This window comes from Anser brachyrhynchus (genome assembly GCF_964034855.1).
Source record: "Anser brachyrhynchus genome assembly, chromosome: 2".
In the NCBI taxonomy this organism is placed as follows: domain Eukaryota; kingdom Metazoa; phylum Chordata; class Aves; order Anseriformes; family Anatidae; genus Anser; species Anser brachyrhynchus.
Window position 1 is genome coordinate 107,250,421 of NC_137695.1, and position 23,029 is coordinate 107,273,449.

Below are 23,029 nucleotides of genomic sequence, written 5' to 3' on the forward strand. Positions count from 1 at the left end.
CCACATTCTGAGGCAAGGAAACCCGCAGAACTATTTGTTCTGTTCAGATGTTTAGACTTAAACTGGATCTCTGCTACACATACATCAACGGTAGTAGGACAATAATAATAATAATGGATAATAATAATTTTCCCACTAAGATAACTTTGAATAACCAGCTACATTAAAAAAAAACACTTTTTTTTTAAACCAAGGTCATATGATTTTCCTACACTTACGATTAAGCTACGGTTATTGAGTCATACACTCTCTTAGTAACCAATTATTTTTAAAAGATAATACTCAGAATTCCCTCCTGCCAATATTGCACTCCTCGATGCAACACCACTTCAGGACTGAATTACTGTTTGTGGCCTACAAACCTTTTTGCACACCTCAGAACAATAAGCAGTTAGCAAATATTGACTGAGAAAGCACTCAATGCTCTTTTAATAGGCATCTCTTTCTATAGAGCATTGAGGCAATAATACACTAAGAGAGTGTTTTCCATGGTATATTAAGACTGCAGTCTCATTATGCTTCAGATTTTGGTTTTGCTTAGTCTGCTCTACAGAAATTTTTCTAATTATATACATTAGCCTGAAACCAAAGTTTATGCCTAAAGAATACACATTTTGCACTCTAAATACCTGAACACACAGCACAATAAAGATTACTGATCAACAACGGCTTCCTATTGGCAATTTCTAAATCTAGTATTTATTCTGTGTTCCTTGTAACCAGCAGTTCCATATCACATAAACACAGCTTGCTTCCAGCTTGAAGACAACTCAATGTTTGCAAGCTTCAAATTAGATGCCGTAGCTTAAAAAAAAAAAAGGCATTTTCCTCCAACCTGTTCTTGCAAGAAGAATGCAGTGAATTGAAATTTGAGTGCAGACCTGGCAGCATTTTAACAACACGAGTGAAAAAAATAAGTTCCCGCTACGGTGTTGGCTGTATCTATGAACGTGCAATTTAAAAATTGAAGCTATCAAGAAATTAAGGTGTGTGATCCAACAGAATTTAGGTTTTAATTGATTTGATGGACCGATAAAACAAGTACAGCTTGTTAAAAATCCCTTTGATACACCAGACTTGAGTTTTATTTCTAAAAGCCAGGCCAGCCAAAGGTATTTTGGGGAAATACAGCGTTCGTCTCTAATATAGACATAACCTTGTTCTTGCCCATTTAAAGATTTTTGCATCATAAATTCTGCTCGGTCCCCCTGCAACAATGAAAAACGAGCCTACTAAAAACAGAACATAAAACAGAAACACAGGATTATGCAAGTACGTGTGCTGACACTAATCACAAAATTTGAGGCGCAAGTTCTGGTAACGCCGACAGGTTTGAGAAAAACCTTAGATCACTGATTCTAAAACCGGAGCCTTCCCTGAGATTCTCCTCGAGTATAAAAAATAAACGGAGAACAGCGTTGATAACAGTGGAAAGTACTTATTCTGGTACGCTGGCCTTGCTCATACAAACACGTCTCGAGGATCGCTCACCCTGCCTTTTCACAGCTACGCGGTTTATTAGGAGGGGGGGATAAACCACCCCCCCGGGACAGCAGCACTAACCGGCACCTATCCCGACAGCAGCATGTGGTGCCGGGGGGCTGGCAGGCGGTACCTGACACCACCAACTTGCGGCAGGCACGCCTCCCCCCTTCCCTTCCCTTCCCTTCCCTTCCCTTCCCGCAGCGCCCAGCCTCGGCAGGGGGGAGGCCGGGGACCTCACCCCGCGGCGCCACGCCGCAAAATGGCCCCTGAGCGGCACCGGGCTGCACCCCGACGGGTCCGCAGCCCGCCCGGGCACCGACAGCGGGAGCCCGGGGCGCGGTGACAGCGGGGCCGGTCCCCTCCTCAGCGGGCCGGGCCGAGCCCCGGCCCCGGCCCCCTCCCGGTGACACGGCGGCGGGGCGGGCGCGGTGCCCGCCGGGGCCGTGCCGCGGCGCTGCCGGGGCCGAGGACGCGCTGGAGCCGCGGCGGGATCGCAAGATGGCGGCGGCCGGGCCCCGTTCGCCGGCTCGGCGGCGGCGCCCCCCGGCCCAGCCCTCTCCCCCCCCCGCCCCCCGCCGCTCCCTTCCCTTCCCCCTCCCCTCCCCGCGGGACCCGGCCGAGCCCGGCACCGCGTCCCGGGGGCTCGCAGCGGCGGCGGCGAGGCGGAGCGGAGCGGGACGCCCCCGCCGGCTGGGCTGGGCTGGGCTCGCTCCCCCCGGTGCCGTGCCGTGCCGTGCCGCCCGGCCGCCCCTCACCTTTGAATTTGAGGTCGGTGGGCGGATCGAGCACCAGGATCTGCTCGTGCTTCGCCACAGCCCCGGCGGCCGCCATCTCGCTCGCTCGCTACGGCGGGAGGAGGGGGGGGGGGGCGGGGGGAGGAGGAGGGCGAGGAGGAGGAGGAGGAGCGGCGGCGGCAGCAGCGGCAGCAGCAGCGGCGGCGGTTGCGGCGGCGGGGCAGGGGGAGGCCGGGCGGCGGCGCCGCTCCCTGGCGGGGGCTCCGGGCGCTGCGCAGCCCCAGCAGCCGCTCGCCGCCCTCCCGGCGCAACGGCACGAGGGCGACGGCGGCGGAGGCGGCGGGGCCGCTGCGCGCATGCGCCCGGCCGCTCCTTCCCTCCCTCCCTCCCCGCCCGCCCACTGACAGCTTCGGGCTCGTTGCAGAGCGGCCGGCGGGACTACAATTCCCAGCATGCCGTGCGGAGGGAAAGGGGGGCCGCGGTGCATGCTGGGGGTTGTAGTCTTTTAGGGGGAGCCCCGTTCTCCAAATGGAGATGGTGGGAAAATCGTTTTGGGCATGGAGGGTTCCGTTTGGAAATGAGGGACGGGCAAATTGGGCAGAAAGTCTGGAAATCCCCGGGGTTGGTGGTGGCTCTGACTTGATACTGGGCTCTTCCCGGGTGGGCTTCAAAGCTAACTCCAGATCCCCACCGCAGGATCACTGCTGGCCGGCACCAGGGTGGCTCCAGCACTCTGGGAGGCCCCTGCCCCGAGGTGAAGATGTTTGCCTTTAACGCTGCCAACACCTAGCCCAGGACGTTGCCAAAATCTACTATAAAGCAGGAATGCTGTCTTTGGTTGAAAGACATTGTCTTGAAGGCTTAGGGATATTAATAGGGACCCTATGGCGAGAGACATTGAGCTCATGGAACAAGGGATTTTTGCCGTCTTCCTTGCCCTTTTTGCCAGGCACCGTTTTCACCATAGGTCTTTTCATTAATACTGTATTTTCAAGCAGATGCCACATGCTCGGGTATTTGAATACAGCAGTGACCAAAAAAAAAAAAAAACCTGACAGCCAAATCCATTTGAAACTGATGACTCCTACCCCTACACGTAACTTCAGACAAATCTGTCCCTAAGATATGTAATTAAGCTTGCATTCGTGCAAGGTTGGAGTACAGGTGATGGAAATGAAGTCAGAAGGATCAACACATTTATTTTTCTTCTCTTGCAATCTGGTGTAGGTATGCTAAGAATACGTATGGGGACATAAAAGCCTGTTTGATAAATATGTCCCAATAGTAAATAAATCAAAATGACTGGAGTGCTTTACTTGCGAAACCAGCTCACCACAGTATGAGTTATGGATCACATCATGTCCTTGGTGAATAACTCTACCACATCTACAAACACAGAGAATGGTTTTGAGGCCATTAAGTAGGGGAGGTCCCTGAGTAATTTAGGTTCGGGCTCTGCCTTGGCCCCAGCAGGGCCTTCACCCTCCATTTCAGCCGTCTGCCTCTGCTCCGGGCCTGCCACTGCCAGGCCTGCCGCCTTAATTCCTTCTGCGCTTTCCTCTGTGCCTCTCTTGCCGAGAGCAAATACCAACGTGAGTTTTAATACCGTCATCCACTGAAGAAGAAATAAGTGAGACGTGCTGAAGAAAAGCACTTCAGAGTACTTTTACGTAACTGGAATTGGCTTCAGTAGGTGGAGTTATGTGGCATATACATGAAAATGTTGCTAGAGGTCTGCAGCTGCAGTTTTCCAGCTACATACTTATTTTATGACACCCATAAAACAACATCTTAAATTGCGTCCTTTTCTTTATTTACAGTGGATTATTTAGAGTTATTGTCTGATGCTCTGTTGGGCTTGGTTAGCAAAACCAATGTTCATTCTGTTTATACATTCTTACCCTTGGGATCTGGAAGATAAACTAGGAAACAAAGGGATTTTTAATATATCGTAGTATATTTTTCTTCTTCTGTTAATGTGGGCTCTTACTGTATCACCTCCACTCTTTCTTCATTTCTCTTCATGAATCCACCAAAGATTAAGCCGCAGAATACATTTTTCAGAAGTGATAATTCAGCTCCAGAATCACTTGATAACTATATAGAAGGAGAATTTCGGGGTCTCAGCTTTCAAAGAATCAAGACACGAGGAGCTATTGTGAAACTCCAAATGCCACCAAAGGTTCTGTCCTCTGTCCTTTTAATGGGCTAAAAAAATAGCAGTAAGAAGCACAAATTCAAGAGAAACTTCATCTACCCAGATTTAGAAGGCAGTTGTTTTTCTAATTCTTTTATATGTCTCTTATATAAGAACATATGAGGAGAATCACAAGTTTAAATCTCTTTCCACTATGACAACAGGTCTTACAGGTTATCCCATGCATGGTATCCAGTGCAAACACCTTGTTAACATCGCTGCACGTTAGATATACCTGAACATCAATGGATGTGTGCAAGCTGGGGGAGGACTGGGTTAATCCTTATCACCAGCATATTGAGAGGCAGTGAATGAATGATAGATAGCCCATGGCCTCAAGTATGTTATTGCTCACAGAGGGAGCAGCACAGCACCACTGAGGCTGGCTGGAAAGGACCCCAGGAGGGCTGTAGTTCAATTTCCTGCTCCAAGCAGGGTCGAAACTGAATTCAGGCCAGGTTGCTCAGGGCTTTGTCCTGTGGAGTCATTAAAACCACCAAGGACAGAGATTTCACGGCCTCCCTGGCAGCCGGGTTCAGTGCTTGAATCTGGTTAGTTTGTGTTATAGCAATGGCCAACTTAGTACGTAAACACGGAATGGGTGCACTAATGGTAATTATGTATGAACATGTATTTTTAATTTTGTTGGGTTTGTTGTTGTTTGAGCACATTTACAACCTTAATAATGCATTCCTCTGCTTTGTTGCATTTAATATAATTTCTGATCTAAGGCTTTTATTTCACCTAAAATGATGCTAATTTTTATATTAAACAAAACCTGTGCTGTTGATTAGCAGTATCTGGCAACTTTCTCCAACACGATTAATTTTTATTTTAACACCTCATAGCACAGTTCAGGAAGGAGATTTTGGAGCTATTGCAGTAATAGCAAACCGTCACCAATTTCAGTGAGATCGTGATGTCATTCCTGAAGTACCTCTAGTATCTTCATCAGTGCTTGCAGAAGGCTAACATTTGCTTAATCTGAGGTTAACATTTGTCCTGTGTATTTGCAGATCTTACTGTTTGTTTTTTTTTCACACTGTGAATTCGGTATCGTTATAATATCTCAGTTCGATGATGGCTCAACATTTTTCAAAACTGTTTGCTTTTAAATATTAAATGAGCTCTTTCTATACCCAAGAAGTATCAATGTAGACTTGGTTTCATAATACAGTTTTCCACTGTTTATTATTCGGGTAGTTTATTCAGTTCCCCCAACTCAGAACTTGCACATGTCTTGCAGTAAAACAATATCATGACTTTCTTTGCAATTCCTTGGTGTTATTAAGACTGTCAGGAAAAGCAACCAAGTGCCACATTACTTGTCACATTAATGGAAAAACTCTCCATCTCACTCACTGAGCTAACATATGTATCCTGCCCTGTCAAGTCAGTGAATATTGCAAAGCAAAACTATAAAGGTAAGAGTGTGTTTGAATTTCTCTTTAAGGAAATACCTGGCCTCTTGGTGCTGCAATTTATCTTCTGAAATACAGAACTATTCATAGCATACACATAGATTACAGCAGGCTTTAGTCATAATTTACTTGGCTGCTAATGAGTTCCATATATAATTTTAGGCCCGCTCACTTGTTATATTGTAAATCAAAGGCAAAATCACAGTCCATGCCTTTTTGAAGATTTATGGCATTATTCAAATGTTACCACAGGCTAGAAAAGTAGATCTTAGCCGAGTATCACCAACTTTGTTCAACTAAAGTGTATTTCTCTTCCTAGTGACAATATTAGAAAAATGTACGATGCAAGTTGAATATGCAAGTAGAGAAAAACTAATAACTTACAACAGCATTCTGATAGCTGTAGTGAAAAAAAAAATGGCATATGTTTCATATTTTGGACCTGCTTCTGTTCTTCTGAACACAAAAATCCTTAGACCATTTACTTACGTAGGAACAAGACAAAAATGGTATTTTGTTCTTGTGGTTTAAAGTAGCATTTAAAGAACCAAATGAGTCCCAAGCCAATTTCAAATGTGCTAAGAGCCATTAGTCCTTTGATAAAAGACAAAGCAGTTGAGGAAATGGATTTCTGAATACTGTTTTCAATAATTGGTTCTTACAGTCCACATATATTCACGAGGGATGTAATGAGACAATTGAATATACAAAATATAGAATGTGTAATGTGGTAGTGGTTGTTTGCTGGTGTTGCATTTCTAAAAATGTACAAGCTATGCTGAAACGCAGCCAGAAATAAAATATGCATAGATAAGCATACAAATACAAGTACATAGTTGAAACTCCCTTCCTTTTTACCAAGAGTAAAAATGTATTAACTAACAGTCTTAGCCTGAAAAGAAATCCATCAGAAACAGCATGATGGTGTCCTACGGTCATTACACCTCTCTTCCAGTTTGATATTCATGCCAACAAAGTCATGGGCTTTCTCAGTCTCTGTTTGGGGAACTCGTGTGGCAACTGGGACTCAAATTTCACCTTTCCTTTGGTCTGTTAATATGCACAGAAGCTCTATGATGCTAATTCTGCCCTCAGTATCTCCTGAGAGATTCCAAGAAGCCCTCAAGTTTCATCTTTGTACCTTCCATCAATTGTACCTAGGTTCATTTCTAATGGGACACAAGGTAATAAAGCTGTATCAAAGTGCAAAAGACAAGCACTGTACTGAGACTGTGCATGAGACATATTTTCCCTCTGCTAAACACTGATGAGACCTGCACTGAAGTGTTGTGTCCAGTTCTGGGCACTGCCCTTCAGGAAAGATGTGGGATCATTGAAGGATTCCAGAAGAGAGCACCGGTAATGACTAAGGTCCAGAACACAGACAGATTTAAACACAAGAACAGATTGAAAAACTGAAGTTGTTTAGGCTAAGAAAAACAAGATTGAGTCACGTATATGATAATACTTTTCAAATACATCAAAAGCTTTACATTGCACAGAAAGAGAAAATAGTTTGCTCTCACTTACTTTGGCTAGGACAGGAAATAATGGGAGTAGGTTGAAGCAAGAGCTGACTAGGAACAGATACGAAGAACTTTTTAACAGTGAGGATAATTAATGAAAAAGATTGCCTGGAGGGGCAATCCATGGAGTCCCAGTCAATGACCTTCAAGAACAGGTTAGGCATCTGTTGGGAGATATAAATTTAGCTGATCCTGCCTTGAGATGTGACCTCTGCAGTCCTTTCCAACCCTATGATTCTCTCTTTGTATACATTCCAATGTGCTCAGAGATTAAACCAATCATCTGCAGTGGAAACGTACGTTCCCTAAGGTCTGAACTACAGTGCATTAAAATCAGGGAATTTTTCCATTGCCGTTACTAGGCGTTGGATCAAGCCCTAACCGAGTGTGTAATTTGGAGCTGAGGATGGAATTTGGTCGACAATTCTGTTAACGGTATTTGCGAAAGAGAAGAATCCAACTCATTTTCCCAGAGTACATTAGTTTGCAATGGTTACAAGGGAAAGTAAACACACACTGAACAACCAGTGCCATATTCTTCATACAAAATTGAGTAGAGCTTTCTGAAGACAGAGACAAGGAGAAGATCCCAGGAGAAAATTTAGCAAGTTTTTTCAAGGAAGAACATTTTAGACAGCTACTTTTTACATCGATTAAGACAGAAGGAGACAGCAAAAAGCTATGTTAACAACACTTTAAAAATAAATAGGTATCCTGAATGTGAGCACTAAATGTTTGTTTGTGTCTGCTGAAAGATCAGTTAGCAGAGAGCCTGAAAATGGGCAGAGGAAAAGAAGGGGAGACGTGGAGAAATTCCGGCTGCCAGTGGATTTGATTGGTTGCATAGTGACTGATGAGGAGAGATCCGTTCCTGATCCTGTAGTCTCTTACCAAACAGCATGAAGATGTTCCTCAGCTCCAAATGATCAACTAAATCACAAGCACTTACGCCAGCAAAAGTTCTGCTTCTGCAATAGCATAGGATTAGATCCACTGAAATCCAGAGGAATTCTCAGATGTGTAAAGTTAAGGGTTTACAGATTTGCAAAATCACAGCTCGTTTGGGCATCAGCAGCGATTCAGCACTGGTGGGCTGCACCCAGTTCCTGGAAATTATTTCTCTTGCCCTCTCATTTTGGGGCAGGAGACAGACAAGTGCTCACAGTGATCTTCAAACAGATGCCGGAAGCTAAGGTTACCAATACATGGTTAATACACAAATGGAAGACCTTTTCTCATGATTAATTCATTGCATCTAGGAGTAAAGACGCAAGGTTTCTAGAGTCACCTCCCTATTCCAGCTTGTTGCAAACGTGTTCTGTGTCTGCACGTAAGCTTTGGGCATTCTACCTGAGTGATCATTTATGAAATATTCATTTACTTTACATTCGGGGACGGCGGGGATGGAGAGGGAGGGGGAAGGATGGAAGTCTGTGTAATATTATTGATGGCGTCTTTGCCAAATACTGAATTATTTATAGCTTAATTGTACAAATGATACCCACGAGAAGCCGTTAGGTTACAACATGCAGTTGATACACTGCGCACAAACAGGGACGTGCCTTTCAGACTTTGTTCTGGTGCTTTGATGGGTCACCTGAAAACAGGAATGAACACTTTGCAGAGACAAAGCTGGAATACATCGAGCGTTTTGCAATGTCCTTCAAGACCACATTTTTGAAATAGCTAGGGGTAAAAAAGCCTGCAGAAACCCCCATGTAGCGAAAGATGCTCTGAGTCAGATTCTCCCCATGTGGGACCTTTCCACCCCCAGATGACCCACAGCCATCGGCCAGCGATCTGTCACTGATCTGTGTGCTGTCCCCTGACGCTCCCCTTCCCTGTGAGCAGCCCAGTCCCTTCTGCCCCCCAGCAGATCCTGCCTGCGCTGTGGGCGCAGCAGCCGTGTGCACCGCTCACCACCTCCCACCATGAATATTCACCATTTCCCCCTGCCCTGACACCAAACAAGTTAGGTGAGTGTCCCCGTTCCCCCATCGTTTTGGTTCTGTGCCTACAATAGGATTGCAGAGAACCACATAAATAAACGTTTCACTGTTAAATTCGTAAAGTCATGCTTGCATATGTTTTGTGAGCATGCCTTTTTATACAGGCTTTAACAGCAATTGCTGTTTTATTCAGGTTTCCTGGCTTCAATTCTGCTTTTCAGAGGGAAACACGTTACAGTGGATTGAGACCCTTCTGCTCCCACTCCATCACCCCAAACCTACTTCTGTCTTATTTTGCTGTTTTTCTCCCCTTCCCTTCTCCCAGTCCCCATTGCTCCTGCCCCTTTCTTCCAGCTTGCTGGCAGACAGACAGGCGTGCAAGCTTCTCCTCCCATCCCTTCACCTTCAAATGAGGCAGGTGCTTTTTATTCTCCTTTGTCCCTAGTACAAGAAGAAGCAATCACTACCAATTTAATAGGAAAACAGTCCTCCACAGCAAGCCTGGAATAATTTTTTTCCTGTTCCAGGCCAATTCCTTGCTTTTTTTTTTTTTTTTCCTTTCCTGAGAAAGGCAAATAGAGATGAGGAAAATGGGAGTCTATAGTGGATCAGAGAGTATTGTCTGTTCATCTGCCACCATCCCTTTCTGGGCCAGCACCTGAGGCTTCAGAAAGGTGCAAGTCCCACCACCAGCAGATAGGGGATAGTATCTCTTCCACATTCAAATTCATCCTATTTTTAAATATTGACTTAAGGCTTTAAATACCGACCTTAAGATCTGAAGCAGATGTTAAATACCCTTATGTTGTTTTGTTGCCTTCATTGTTTCCTTTCCATTTCCAGCAATTTTTGTGTCATTTGCAGAGTTACCAGCAATGATTTTATGTTTCCTTCCAGATCACTGATAAAGACATTGAACTTCATTGGCTCCTTTGAAGCTGTTAATAACCCATTAGAAGGGAGTAGAAACATGCTGATGTAGCTGCTAATTGGTTCTCAGAGCATTAGATGCAGGTAAATTGATTTTGCATAGTACTGGTTTCTTTACTAGACTGTCATGCAGGGCTACATCAAATGACTTAAAATAATCCATGTCTTCAGTCAATACATCTACCTCAAGCAACTGCATTTTAGTCTTATCTCTTGTGATTTGAATGCACCTATTTTCTGATTAAAAAGATATTGATTAACATTACGTATGTTACTATCCATGAATTAATTCCTAGTTGCTTCCCTTGTCTGTCTTTATAGTATTTTGCCCAAGGTTTAACCCATGCTTGTAATTATCCGAACCTATCATATTTGTTCTTTACAGTGCACCACATTCATTTTTTACCAGTCATCCGCAATTTTCCTTGTGCACCAATATTTGTTCAGAATGAATATGAATGGCTCAAAGAGCATCTCCACCAATTTTCGTAATGCTCTTGGGAGCATTCAGCCCTGAAGACTTAAATGTGTTTTGCTTTCACCAATGAACAGTCTCTCACACAAACAGTATAAGAGAAAGAATTTCATATCACTTCATTATTGCAATACAAAAAAAAAATCTGCTTTTCAAAATAGCTTAGTAAAAACTGCTTTCTTCTCCAGAAACCATTCATGTGGTGTATTTCTAAATTTCACTCACTCAGAAAAAAAAAAAAATACTGCATTTTCCTCTTGTTAGCTATTCAGGGACGATACGATAGTGACAAAATGAGCTGAGCTGGATTTTGGCTTATGCATCAGTAATGAAACTTTTAACCAAGTTAAGATATTGAATGTTCAATCTTAGTGCTGGCTAAGCCAGAAAGATCACTTTTTAGGCAATTTTCACATTCTAAGCTGAGTTTCCAAGTCTGGCATGTAATCTTCAGCAAATCTTAGGAGGCTTGATCTGGATGATTTTGATGCACAGTAAATCAAGGAATCGCATCATTACATTTTTACAAATTTACACTTTAAATCTGAGAATTAGGCTCTTCCCTTAAAACTGTAGGTCATGAGTTTGGGAAAGCTTGCATATTCCAGTGACATGCATGATATTTCTTCACAATTTTTGTCTTTGTATTTATTCGAAAGTGAAATGAAGTTTTAAATCTTATGTTTTCTCTCTTTCAGAGGGTGAAGTGGATGTAGAATTCTGAATAAGTCCTTTGGGACACTGGCTCAATTCTAACAGATTTCAGTAACATCTTGTTATAAAAGACTGGACAGGATGGTGGGCTTCTGGCCACATAAGAACTGACTAGACTTCAGATCCGTTTCAGCCTGTGTAACATAGCTGGTTCCGTTCTTCAGCATGAGCAGAAATAATTCATGTGATGGGATGAACGTAACAATGTCCAGCCGTTATCTGACTACTTTTCTAGAAAGTGGTAGAGCAGTAGAGTTTACACAAGGTGAGCTTAAACAGACATTTGCACATTTTCAGTTTTTATTGTCTTTGTTACCTTCAAGCCAGTTGGGTAGCTAATAAAATGCAACACTTTCTTTCAACTGTGCCATCAGCAGCTACCACATGACATCACAAGGAAGTGAAATATCTGCAGTTGCCTCACAGGAAAACTTCGAGATGCACAGAAACACCCGTGAAGCCTACTCTTGTATGAAGCAACACTGAGGCCAATTGTGACACAAGTAATGGAGTTGCCATGGAGGCCTGACAGTGTGCTAATTCAGAAAATTTTTGCATCATCTCATCACACACTTTCTATGGCATGGTTGTGTATGAAATCAGATGGGCCACTTAGCTTGGAACAACTTGCTTACATTTCTAGCATGATCTGATTTCTACTTTCTTGCCTGTGGCTGGCTGGCTTAAAATACACATCAGAATTATCTAACATCCAAAATTTAGTTATGCCTTGGAGCACTTGCTAAGAGGAAGGAAAATGTCCGAGGCTGGGCAAAATAGCAGGAAGCATAACGTCTTTCCTCAAGCATCTTGGAGAATGGGGATCGATCATGGAAATTGTGGCACTGCTTCACAAAAAAAAAATAAATAAATAAGCAAGTATTCTTCAAAAGCAGACGTGTCAGAAGGCAGCCTCAGTAACTTCAGGCTCTCCTGCACTTCCAGAGACATGGGCTGAGTCATCTTGCCAAATTGCCAAGTAACCACTTTCACGGAGCTTTGAAACCCATAGCTCCCAGACTTCCTCATCTCGCTGTCACCAATGTGATGTGAAACAGGCTTCTCAGACGGAGGCTCTCTTTCTAATCTGGTAGTTGCTTCAGGCCCTGTAATTTTTCTAACTGTATCTATCACACATGAAAGGGTGCAATTTTCTGCCGTGGCATGCATCTTTCACTGGTGTGTGATTTGTAGTGAGATGAGGTGAGGTGTCTGAAAGACATGCCTGCTGACAGTGATAACTTGACGACTCAAGTCTTGTGGATGTTATAAGGCATCAATTTCCTCCTGGGAAAAATAAAATTAAAAAAAAAAATCCCCCATTTTATCTTCCAGTGATGGATGTTTTGTTACTGTAAAGCCTTTATACTCCCAGCAGCAAGTACTTAAGTACATACTACATGCTGCGGTTAAATAAGTCAATGTAAATCTACTTGGATACATTTGTCACCATCTTATTCTTTCTTCCTTAGCCTTCTCTGGAACAATTTGCCCTTTCCATGTAAAACAACCCATCACGCCAAAACGTCTTTTAGCTAGAATCGAGCTTCATGAAAAGCTAAACCATGCAGGCAGCATGGCTACGTAAGTGCACTGGAATGCATTAGCCAGTCATTAGTAGTGCAAGGCTCCTACTTGCTGACCTGTGTGTCATGGACTACGTGAATGTGTGTCATCTTTTATTCAATGGCCTTTGTACTATGTAAATTCAGGCATAACCACAGGTAAAGATATAGTATCATTTTTTTTTTACAGGTGGAGCCTTTAGCCATCTGATGCACTCTTAATCTTGAATTTGTTTATGCTCATTTGTTGGCCAAGGTTCCTAAGCAACAATGGTGTTAATGTGCCTGTGTCATGAAACGCATGTGTATGCACTTTGACCATTTATATATTTGGTCATATATTTGACCTTTACCCCAAATCCAAATTTTCTATTTCAGACATCTCTTTTTTTTCCTTCTCTACCACCTCAATGGGGCTGTGACCAGCCTCAAGAAGTATCTTCAAGGGTAGGACATCGTCACATTTTGTGTTCCTTATTTCCTCTTCAGACTTTTATAGCCAACGTGACATTCTGGCCTTGCTCTCATTTCAAGAAAACTATTTCCTCTCCAGACATTTCAGCTTCTAAAAAGTAAAAAATAATAAATAATAAGAATAAAATACTGTGGTGAAAAAATTCCAAAAAATATGAGATTCCTTTCCAGCTATCTCTGTCATGAGGAAACAAGTTTATCTGTTTAGAGCCTAAATCATTATGAGTTCATATTTCCAGCGTATCTCCAAAGTCTCCTTTGTATGCAAAACTGCCAAGAAATAGAGTCACTGCCATTAGAAACTAATGTTAATAAGACTTCTGCCCCTCCTTCCTGTGACTATGGGGAGAACTATTCTTGTGTTAAAGGTTGTGTCGTAGGAGGAGAGCTGGTTAGGTGCCAATGGGCGGTTCAGATTGCCACCTTGAAAGCAAATTTTCCCTGAGAACAGAGAATGAGTGTGGTAAATCTCAGAGGACAAATAGTATTTCTAAAGGGAGTGGTGCCAGGAAAGCTTTTTCATTCTTATTTTGACTCCTGAATGTCTTAAGAAATGGCACAGAAAATCTAAGTATTTATTTTGAATGTCTTTTCTGAGGGCTCTTATTAGATTCCTACTACACATTTTATGCTTTTTGGGTAAAGATTTACAGGGCAGAAACGTAACCATATGATGAGTGATGAACACAGACAGGAACTCGGATAGTTGGTAGTAATTCTAGGTTTGCTGATGACTTGATTTTTTGCGGAGTTAGCATATTGAAAAGCATATTGAAATGCACTGTGTCATCCAGGTTGCATCCATTCCTCTTTAACGCTAAACTGCTATGAAATCTCCTGACATTTATTTGTCAGCAAAGCAGCCAGGTTCTTTGAAGATGACAAGAAGCAGGGATTTCTTTTATAAGGTGCTTAACCTACATTTCAACCCTATTAAACAAGCAAAGAGAAACCGGAACTATGCTCATTCGTTTTTTATTTATTTGCAAAGTCAGTAACGGCAATGCAATTGCTTGCCCCCCAAATCACGGTATATTGCCAAACAGGAAGAAATGTGATGTTCGTTTTCCTCAAGAGCGTCTCTTAGACTTGTAAGCTGACTTCCTTATTGATTGGCACTTGTCAATATGTCATCAGAAGCCTAGTGATTGCCTCTCTCTTAGTCTGTAACAGATCTTTTCCCTAGAGTACTCTACTTACTGTAGGGGAATAGGGATTTAGTTATCTCCTTATTTAAACATGTATTTTACTGCAGTGAAGGGAGCAGGAATGGCATTGACTACGTAAAATAAATGTGAATGAAACGTACTTCAGTGGAAATGTATTTTTGTTTTCTAAAATACCTGGAGTGTGGGAATCAGAAAGGTTAAGGTTCTCATCATAAACTATGTGTGTCTTAAAGAAATTTACAAAGATGGTCAGAAAGATAAGGTTCGGGCTCTCAGGGAGGCTTTGGGAAAACAAGGTCAGCACTTTTCAAAGGAAGCGTATTTGTTTGAAACACTTCAGGGTGTCTCAGGGATAAAAATGATTTCTGACTGGAGTAATCTAAGAGCTAGAAAAAAATAAATCCTTCCCAAGCTGATAAATTTTTAATACCTAACCAGAAGCTTCAAAATTCTTTTCCGCTCTAGTGCAGGACTTTTATGCACTGATTAATGACATCTTATTAAAAACTTGTTAATTGCTATGACACTAAATGCAAGTTAGTACAAGCCTATTGCACTTCAAGTTCTGCCAGTGTATTATCTTCGAGCTTTCACAATAACTGTGTTACAGAACAATTTGAATAACACTTTGGCACTTTATCTATTGAAAACACATGATTACGAATCCTAATATAATGAGCATGTCCTCATATTCCTACAAAGTTCATAGCGGTGATAAGTGAAAAAGCAAACTAATCTGTATCAGGACACACTTGGTAGTATCAGAAGCATAAAAATACAGACATTTTGCAATAAGGACTCTTCTTGCAGAGCTTAATCCAGAGAGAAGAAACCCATCTGAAATTGATTTTTCAGACAAGCTGTATTATGCTACGTTATGCTATTACTTATTCCTTCTCATCTTAACCTGCTAAATGTGGTCAACCATTGATTTTACAGTTTCTAGTGAGGAGTCTTATTTTTGAACAGTGAAAAAAGCAATTACATTATATCAAACAATGAAATTAGCACTGGTCCAGCTGCTAAATAGATCTAATCAAAAGCAGATCTTATTAACAGTCAAGAACACCATTAGACATGAATGCATCCTATTGTTGAAGCTGGGTCCTTAGGGAGTAACCTGCACCAGTTAATGGAGGGGTTGGCACAAATACTTTCAGCCAGTCTGTCCTCCTGTGAGTGTTTTAACGCTTTTAAGAAAATTACTCTATAGCCCTGCGTAAAACAACATCAAGGAGGAAAAGAAAAATCGCACACCTTACTGTTTTCCTTTCAGGGAAAAGAGGTATTTCACAAATCTGATAGTAGCCTAAACACTTTCGCAGATTAGGTGAGGGGGTGGAAGTATGAAGTAGATACACAAACTGTTTCATCAGATTTTCTGTCCTCATTTCAGAAGAGTGCTCGAGAGATCACAGCAGGGTGTCCTATGATGCTCTCTGCAGAAAGACTGAAGCTGCATTAGGGAAGTTTTTGAAGCCTGTAACATCAAATACTTTTCCTTATGTGCCCTGAGACACAACCTTCAGTTTTCAAAAGGAAAGCAGAGAGGGTTTATTTCCCAGCCAACTGTACAGTTCCCCCCCATTGCAAAATAAAACTACAAACTAACCTAAAGCACTACGAGAACATGCTCCCAAGCCACGTGAAACCTCCCACTAACAATGCAAGGACTTGTATGTCAACGGGCACAACTCCCCACACTGGAAGGAAAAACGGCATTCACTTCTGATTTTCCAACACACTGATTGATAGTAGTTACAAGCAGCTTACTTAGGCTTTCCTGAATTATGTACAGAATCCCAGCACGGCTGAGGCTGTCAGGACCCTCTGGAGGCCCCCTGCCCCAGCCCCCTGCCCCAGCAGGGCCACCCAGAGCAGGGTGCCCAGCACCACGTCCAGGCGGCTTCTGAAGGTCTCCATGAGGAGACCCCACGGCCTCTCTGGGCAGCCTGTGCCAGTGCTCGGCCACCCGCACAGCACACAAGTGCGGCCTGCTGCTCACAGCCTGTGCCCGCTGCCTCTTGTCCTGCCGCTGGGCACCACTGCAAAGAGCAGTTAATGGTTATGTACCTGGGTTCATTTTCATTTTTGAATAGCTGGAAAGAGATACATAATTTTTCAACGTGATTATGAATTATTTAAAGTAGGGAACAGATCCTGCTGGGTATCTTCAAATGGGATGTACGCTCACAGCCTACATAATCCCCATTGAAATACTGGTTTCTCCTTGCACAGATAAATGGTGGGTTTAGTCACCTGCTACTTCTTAGTCACCATGGTCCTGTAATTCAAGATATTGATAAGATTTCTTATGTGCTTCTCTTTTATTGGTGTGCATTGAATTTATCATGGTAGTTAGAAAAGCTTTACTCCAAAATCCTATTTTCTACCTTAAAAAATAAGACCTTTATTCATAGTCCTCATCACTGTGGTAGTAACTTTAAATCTCTGAATCAGACAGTGCAACAAATTCAGGTGAGTTTAAAGGCCTCTTGAAACAGTAGCACTAAGAAGTATGAAATACTGCACACTTCTTAAGGGAGTGTTAATTCTTAATTCCTAAAGACACGCTCAAGGGGCATCAATAAAAAGTAAAAGAAATGTACCGCCAAAAATAAAATGTATGAAAGAGTGTCACATGAGCCATACTAGTCACCTTTACTATTCCACGCGAGTGGTACCCACAAGCTTGCTTCTTTCTGACAGCCACTAGTCTAAATTTCCACGCTGGTACTGGCCACTCAGGTACTTCTAACAGGTAAGCCAAACAACTTTTGGGAAAGGAATTTTCAGATGCTCTTTTCCTGTTTTTTGAAAGCCCGGCTGAACTCCAGGATCCTCCCAGAATGCATTCAGCTTCTGCTAAAAGGCCAGTGCAGTCACACACGTTTCAAGCAGCATTTTAAATACCAGTTAAACAATCCGCAGACAGCCATTTTTCTAGAGCAAATAATGTGAAAAGCAGGACCTATTTTGTTCTGCTTTATTGAAACCAGACGTCCCCAAATCAAAGGTATTTAAAACATTTATTAGCGTTAATCGTTGTAGGTTAAATAAAACACAAAAACTACATTTTAGGGCAAAAATATTATTAGGTATGATACAATTAATACGTAAAACAGAAATAAAAGTATTAACAGATTGCAGCATCCTATACATGAAGCGAATGGGTCCAGCCCAATCAAAGCCCTTATATAAACAAAACAGAGGAAAAGTACTTAGCAAGTGATTTTAAACTGACAATTTATCACTGACTGTGGTTTAAATAATTAACGGTAGGATACTAAAATACATCATCACTGTACTGAAAAGGTCTGATTATAGTCAGAGTGCTCTCATTACATCTAGTCATGCTTATCATCACATGCCATGAAGGATTAGTGAGCAGACAAGGGATGATAGATAACTTTTCTAGTTATTAATGTATACCCATATTATATTGTAGCACTTCAGATAGACCTGCTGTATCTTGAACAAAAATAATTGGACTCTTTTTATTTTCCTCTTTTTTTCTTTTTTTTTTCTTTTTTTTTTCTTTTTTAGTGCAACTTCAATACTTCTGAGTCCCAATTCTTGGATAACAATGGTGTTTTGTAGATTTCTCAGTCTGCAAGGCCAACCTTTTCTATAATATGCCATTTTCATGCATAAGAATGGCAAGTCAACAATAGTACCTATGTGTATCTCCATCTTCTTGCTAATCTTCAGCCTGCAGCTTTTAGTTCCTAGAGATGAAATGACCATTAAAAAAAAATGTACTTACAGAATACAATGTGCAGTATATGAGAACCAGACATAGTGAAAACACTACATGTCAGCATAACAATATAAAACTGTACTTATATACACACACATATGCAGAGCATATATGAAAACTAGTTCCTTCATAATCTTTTTTTTTTTTTTTTTTTTTTTTTAAACTAGTTCATGACTAGCTGGAAAAGCAAGTCACCCACAACTGGACGGTCACAGCCTTGAATCATGGTGCAAACAAGACTCCACCAAGCATACTTGGCACTGCAGCTCGTGTTTCAGTCCTGCTGACAGCTCTCTTGGGAAAACCAATCTTCAACAAGTCCAGCACCAGCTGGCCAGTGAAGAACTGCAGCGCTATTATTATTATTGCTATTATTATTATTATTATTATTAGAGCAGATCAGCTACAGATTTAAGTGCTCCTATACAGTAATTTAGGTTTCAACCAGCCATTAACTACTAAGGAATTATGATTGCTGCTGAAACTTTTGACTCAGACTTTGTTTTTTTCTATGTCATTTTTCTGGCTGTTTAAGAACGGTGGTGGTACTTTCTGAACAATGAAGGCAACAGAAGAAAGCAGAAATCATTAATTTCACATTCGAAAATCACAATTTTTGAAACCAACCATTCCCCTGTTTGAAGAGGCAAGTTAAAGCTGCATTTCAGCTTTGACAAACAGCAGATAGACAACATCATCATTGAATGCTGGCCCCATCTTCAAAGAATATGCAAGCTACTGTACAATACAGTTGCTTTATATTTTCACCTGTGACTTCTGAGTTGTCCACTGAAGCTTACCGTAACCCAAATTTCAAGAACTTAATCAATCAAAATCCTTATTCATTTAAAACTTCCTTGACAAAAAGCAGAATAAAGTAATTTAGATTTGGCCCACCAAATGCAAAAATACCTTTAGCCTACTTTGCTAGCATTTGAATTTTAAAATCTGCCAGAGATCCATCGTAGCAATTTCCAATTCTACACTATTTAAAGATGTAACTCACCAACCTGCACTGATTCACAAACAGCTCAATGGCAGCTGTGAGAGCTGCTTGTTCAAGACAACATCTATTTCACACAGACCAGCATGAATTGCCAGTTCCAGCAGAAAATCAGACTATACAAGGTACTTGTAGAACTGTCTTACAAAGCTTTCAGACATCTCAGGTAGGATTTAATGCATTTTGAGATGTCACATTACAAAAAGAAAGATGCCATACAGATTTATGAAAAGTTAGCAAGTCAGTTATGCAGAACTGTTATACGTTGAATTAAAATTCCTAACATCTTTTAAAATGTGGGCTAAATCATATCTTGTTTTCTTGGTAACAGGTCTAGCCTTTGACCGGGTTTTACTTAGGAAGCACCAGATCTCTTGCAGCGTGTGGTCATAGATCCCATCAACTACCTGAATCTGTGTTGTCGATCAGTTTGATATTTCTTTAGCACTGCAGGCCTGGTTAACCTCCCCTGCCTTCCTGCAGCTGCCTGGGCTCCCTCAACAGCTCAGGGAAAGAGCCAAGCACCCTGGGCAGATGCACTTATACTGGGATGGGATGAGAGAGTCCCTAAAGGAGTCTGTCTCCCTCCCCACCTGTCGCTGAATTTTCATGTGAATGACGCTGGATTATCTGTAAAATACTTGCTGCAACTAAGCAGTGGCATGGATCTTTTATCAACATAGGTGACAAAACAAAGTTTACCCTAACTATCGTTTCAGGTGGTAGCTCTTGTGTCTATGTGCATTATCCAAGGACAAATTTTCAAGTACAAGTGCTTTTCAAGCACTTCAAAGGAATCCAAAATACCTGAAACATCGTGCATATGTGAAAAAAACAATGTAGTTTAGATTCTGAGATAAGATCAGGTGGGGAACATCCCACCTGACATTAATTATTTCAGCCCTCTGAAGAAAAGAAAATAATACTGTTCAGTATATCCAGCTCTGGTTCAAGCGCTAATACTTTGTGCTATTTATCAAAGCAATCTCACAACCTAGCAATAAAGTCTGTTTTTATGCATAAACAAAGAAGCCCAGCTCTAGCCTGTCTGTTTACAATTTATAGCAGAAAGTTATTTTTCTCTTGATTACTTTTCATAAAGCCCCCAACAACGTGCGCTGAGTTTAACTTTCCCAGTAAACGAACAAATGAATGCTGAGAAATGCGGGTGGAACTCTGCTTTTGAAGCCTGTATTCCTTATCCTAGTCCAGATTTCAATTTGAATTGATGAAGAAGAGAGAGCCATAATTTATCATCTCAATCACACACATTCATAAAAGATAGAAGTGGAGAACACATGCAGTTTTACAATATTCCCAGTACATAGCCATCTATTGGGTTTATTTTTCTACACTATATTTTTTCAAGTGCATTAAGCTTCAAATGTATCAAGCAGTGGGTCTTCCAAACTGGATCCCTGTGTTGGTGAAGAGACTATTCCACAAATGAACAGAATTGCATTCATAAGGAAACATTCTATTTTGTTTTATTAGATTCCAGCCTTTAAGCCCAAATTATACGGTGCTTTCTTAAACCATTTTTGTACAGAACTGCCATTCTTGGAACAGCCTCAGTGAGACTTCTTGGAGTGCTGAGGTGAGACAACGAAGGAGTCCTCCTGACTCACTGGGGCAGCGTGGCACTCTTTTAGAAATAAAGAAGTGGAATCTTTTAGCAGAGACAACTTTGGTCTGGGACACAGATTTGGAGGAAACATGGTAAGTAACAGACGTTAAATCGAAATTTGTGTTCTCTACAATTTCAGTGATTAATAAAGCCTATGCCCTGGAAAAGAAATGATTTCAGGCAAAGCGCAGTGGCTGCAACTTCCATTCTTTCCAGAGCAGTGAGAACGGCATGGGGTCCAGCAGTCTCGTTCATGACGATTCCTTCTTTGACATACACAGCAACCTCATGACACAGATTTTGACTTGTAGCCTGTAAAAATTGCACTCACTCATCCTTTGGATCCATTTTACTAGTTAGCAAATTCAGTCCAGTTCTTGCTGGTATTTACCGAGAGCAGAAGATGAAGCTACAGATTTAGGAAAATACAGAAGCAGAGTCCAGCTAGCAAGATGTCAGAGAAACTGTAAGCCAAAACTCTGGTTTTGTGTGTTTTTGCACCCTATTGTTACACAGAAAACTCTAAAGACATGCCAGGTCCACTTTGCAATGTAAGAAGAGAAGTTTTTGTAGCAAATCTAGAATTTATAATATAAAAGGTTCTTTTTATTAAAAAAAATAGTCATTGGCTTAAACAGAGAATCAGAATTCTTAAGACATTGTAATTTTGAGTGGATTTTCCAAGTAGGTTTTGCAAAATCGCTTTGAAGTAAAGCTTTCCACTTCTGGTCCTTGCATTATTACTCACGGGAAGTATTGAAATTACTGCTTTCAAGATAAGGAGCCACATCACCGAGATCATGAAGTCCTTTCTCAGTGAAAAAGCAAATGGTGTTGTTTTTCAAGTAAATCGCAAAAGATCAAGTTGGGTCAGCAGCATCGCCTACCCGTCTGTGAAGTCTGCTTTCCGAGTTTGATTGCTCCATTGTTACCATTTTCATGAGGATCTAAGGGTGGAATTTGCCGACCTGAAATACATGAGGAGACACAGCATATTCAATTTTCCCAATGTAGTAACAACACATGCAGACAATTGGATGATTTAGTTTCCATAAGAATTACATCTGTAAAGTTTCACCAGAAAAGAACCATCTTCTTTGTACCTTGAATCTTTTCCCCTTACATTCTGCTTATGAAAGAAGAATGTTTTAACATCTAAAAAAGACATATGAAATATGGCTATCAAAGAAAGCCCTAAGTACACTGAAATTGTTACATGTGTATTTCAAAGTTATCTTACTTAGAAATTCACAATTAAGATGCAGAAAATTCTTGGCTTTCTCCTAATTCCACTTAAACATGAATGGTTCTAGTTTAACAAGATCTTGACACTCCTAAATCTGCATGTCATTTAGTCCTTGTACACTAGAGTTTTACAAAGAACTGTAATTAAATACATACTGCCTCTACTTGGAAAAAAGAAACAAATCGGTTCTTATTGAATCCCTCTGTCCTTCGAGGGGTACCTATGTCTCCAGGGATGACAGCTTTTATTAATTAACAACACCCATCCCCAGCTCTCCTGACTTCTTAATAGTCTTAAGGGGTGATTATTTTAAGCATCTGCAAGAAGTTCAGCCATCACAGAAGATCTAGAGATCTCCCCCAGGGCATAAAGCACTGATCCACGTCTCTACCCTGTGTCTCATTAGTACTGCTGCATCTTTGGTCTAACTGGCTTATCCACTCATGGACAACGTACCATAATATGCTCAATAATCAGAATTATAAGAGGAAAAACAAGATCTTCCCAAGTCCAACCTTGGTCTCTGTCTTTGGTCAGGCCTGGCTTTTCCATTACACCTACTGTGTCATCTCTCTTTCAGTATCTCAGAGGTTACAGTCATGATAACTTACTTTCTCATTACCCTGTGGACTTGCTGGAAATTTTTTTCTGAAGCTGAATCTAGTTTCTGTGAATTACTCCTGTTTTTATTCTTACCTGTGTTAAATAACAAGAGTCAAAATATTTAACTGTTGTTATATGACACTTTGAGAAC

At 41.5% G+C, this 23,029-nt stretch overlaps 2 protein-coding genes across 3 annotated transcripts in view; both read right to left on the minus strand.

Moving 5' to 3' along the window:
• Positions 1-2,584, minus strand: part of VAPA (VAMP associated protein A) — a 33,067-nt gene extending 30,483 nt beyond the window's left edge. The window contains exon 1 of the mRNA XM_080582817.1: positions 2,241-2,584. Coding sequence (XP_080438943.1) covers positions 2,241-2,316 — 76 coding nt within the window. The 5' untranslated portion in view covers positions 2,317-2,584. The remainder of the gene's footprint in view (positions 1-2,240) is intronic.
• A 15,065-nt stretch (positions 2,585-17,649) lies between these two features.
• RAB31 (RAB31, member RAS oncogene family) overlaps positions 17,650-23,029 on the minus strand; it is a 63,766-nt gene continuing 58,386 nt past the window's right edge. For both annotated transcript variants that reach the window (XM_080578392.1, XM_080578393.1), the window contains exon 7: positions 17,650-21,997. In XM_080578392.1, coding sequence (XP_080434518.1) covers positions 21,900-21,997 — 98 coding nt within the window. In that variant the 3' untranslated portion in view covers positions 17,650-21,899. The remainder of the gene's footprint in view (positions 21,998-23,029) is intronic.